The 477-nt window shown below is 67.5% G+C and overlaps 1 protein-coding gene across 1 annotated transcript in view; it reads left to right on the top strand.

Annotated features, from left to right (window-relative positions):
* Nucleotides 1-273: 273 nt before the first annotated feature.
* Nucleotides 274-477, top strand: part of LOC113980220 (alpha-soluble NSF attachment protein-like) — a gene marked incomplete at its 3' end in the record, with an annotated part of 1,753 nt that continues 1,549 nt past the window's right edge. The window contains exon 1 of the mRNA XM_027707449.1: nt 274-418. Within this exon, the coding sequence (XP_027563250.1) occupies nt 312-418 (107 nt within the window). The remainder of the gene's footprint in view (nt 419-477) is intronic.

Genomic DNA, 477 nt, shown 5'->3' with positions numbered 1-477 from the left:
CCCAAAACGCCCAAAGAAATGAACGAAACTTCCTAAGAATCTCCCCAAGCCCCAAAAACTCCTTAAAAATCACCCAAAAACCCCCAAATCCCCCCTAAATCCCCAATTTCCCACCCCGGTCCTCCGGCCCGCCAGGCGGCGCCTCGCGGGAGCAGCCGAGCCCCGGGAGGGGGCGCTCCGCGTCACGTGAAGGGATCACGTGATGGCGGGAGCAGCCAATGGCGGCGCGGCTCGGGGGATCACGTGAGGGGGAAAAGCAGCCAATGGGGGCGCGGCGCGGGGGGTCACGTGGGGACGGGGGGGTTCCCAACATGGCGGCGGCGCTGGGGAAGGAGAAGGAGGAGGAGGCGAAGCGGCTCCTGAGCGAGGCCGAGAGGAAGGTCCGGGGGGCCTCCTCCTTCCTCGGGGGCCTCTTCGGGTGCGTCCGGGCCGAGGGCAGCGAAGAGGGAGAACCGGGGGGGGTCGGGAGGGGGTTTT

The sequence above is a fragment of the Neopelma chrysocephalum genome, unplaced genomic scaffold, assembly GCF_003984885.1.
Source record: "Neopelma chrysocephalum unplaced genomic scaffold, ASM398488v2 Primary Assembly neopelma1_93088, whole genome shotgun sequence".
In the NCBI taxonomy this organism is placed as follows: Eukaryota; Metazoa; Chordata; class Aves; order Passeriformes; family Pipridae; genus Neopelma; species Neopelma chrysocephalum.
Note: the sequence above shows the minus strand (reverse complement) of the source record. Positions and strands in the feature narration are given on the sequence as shown.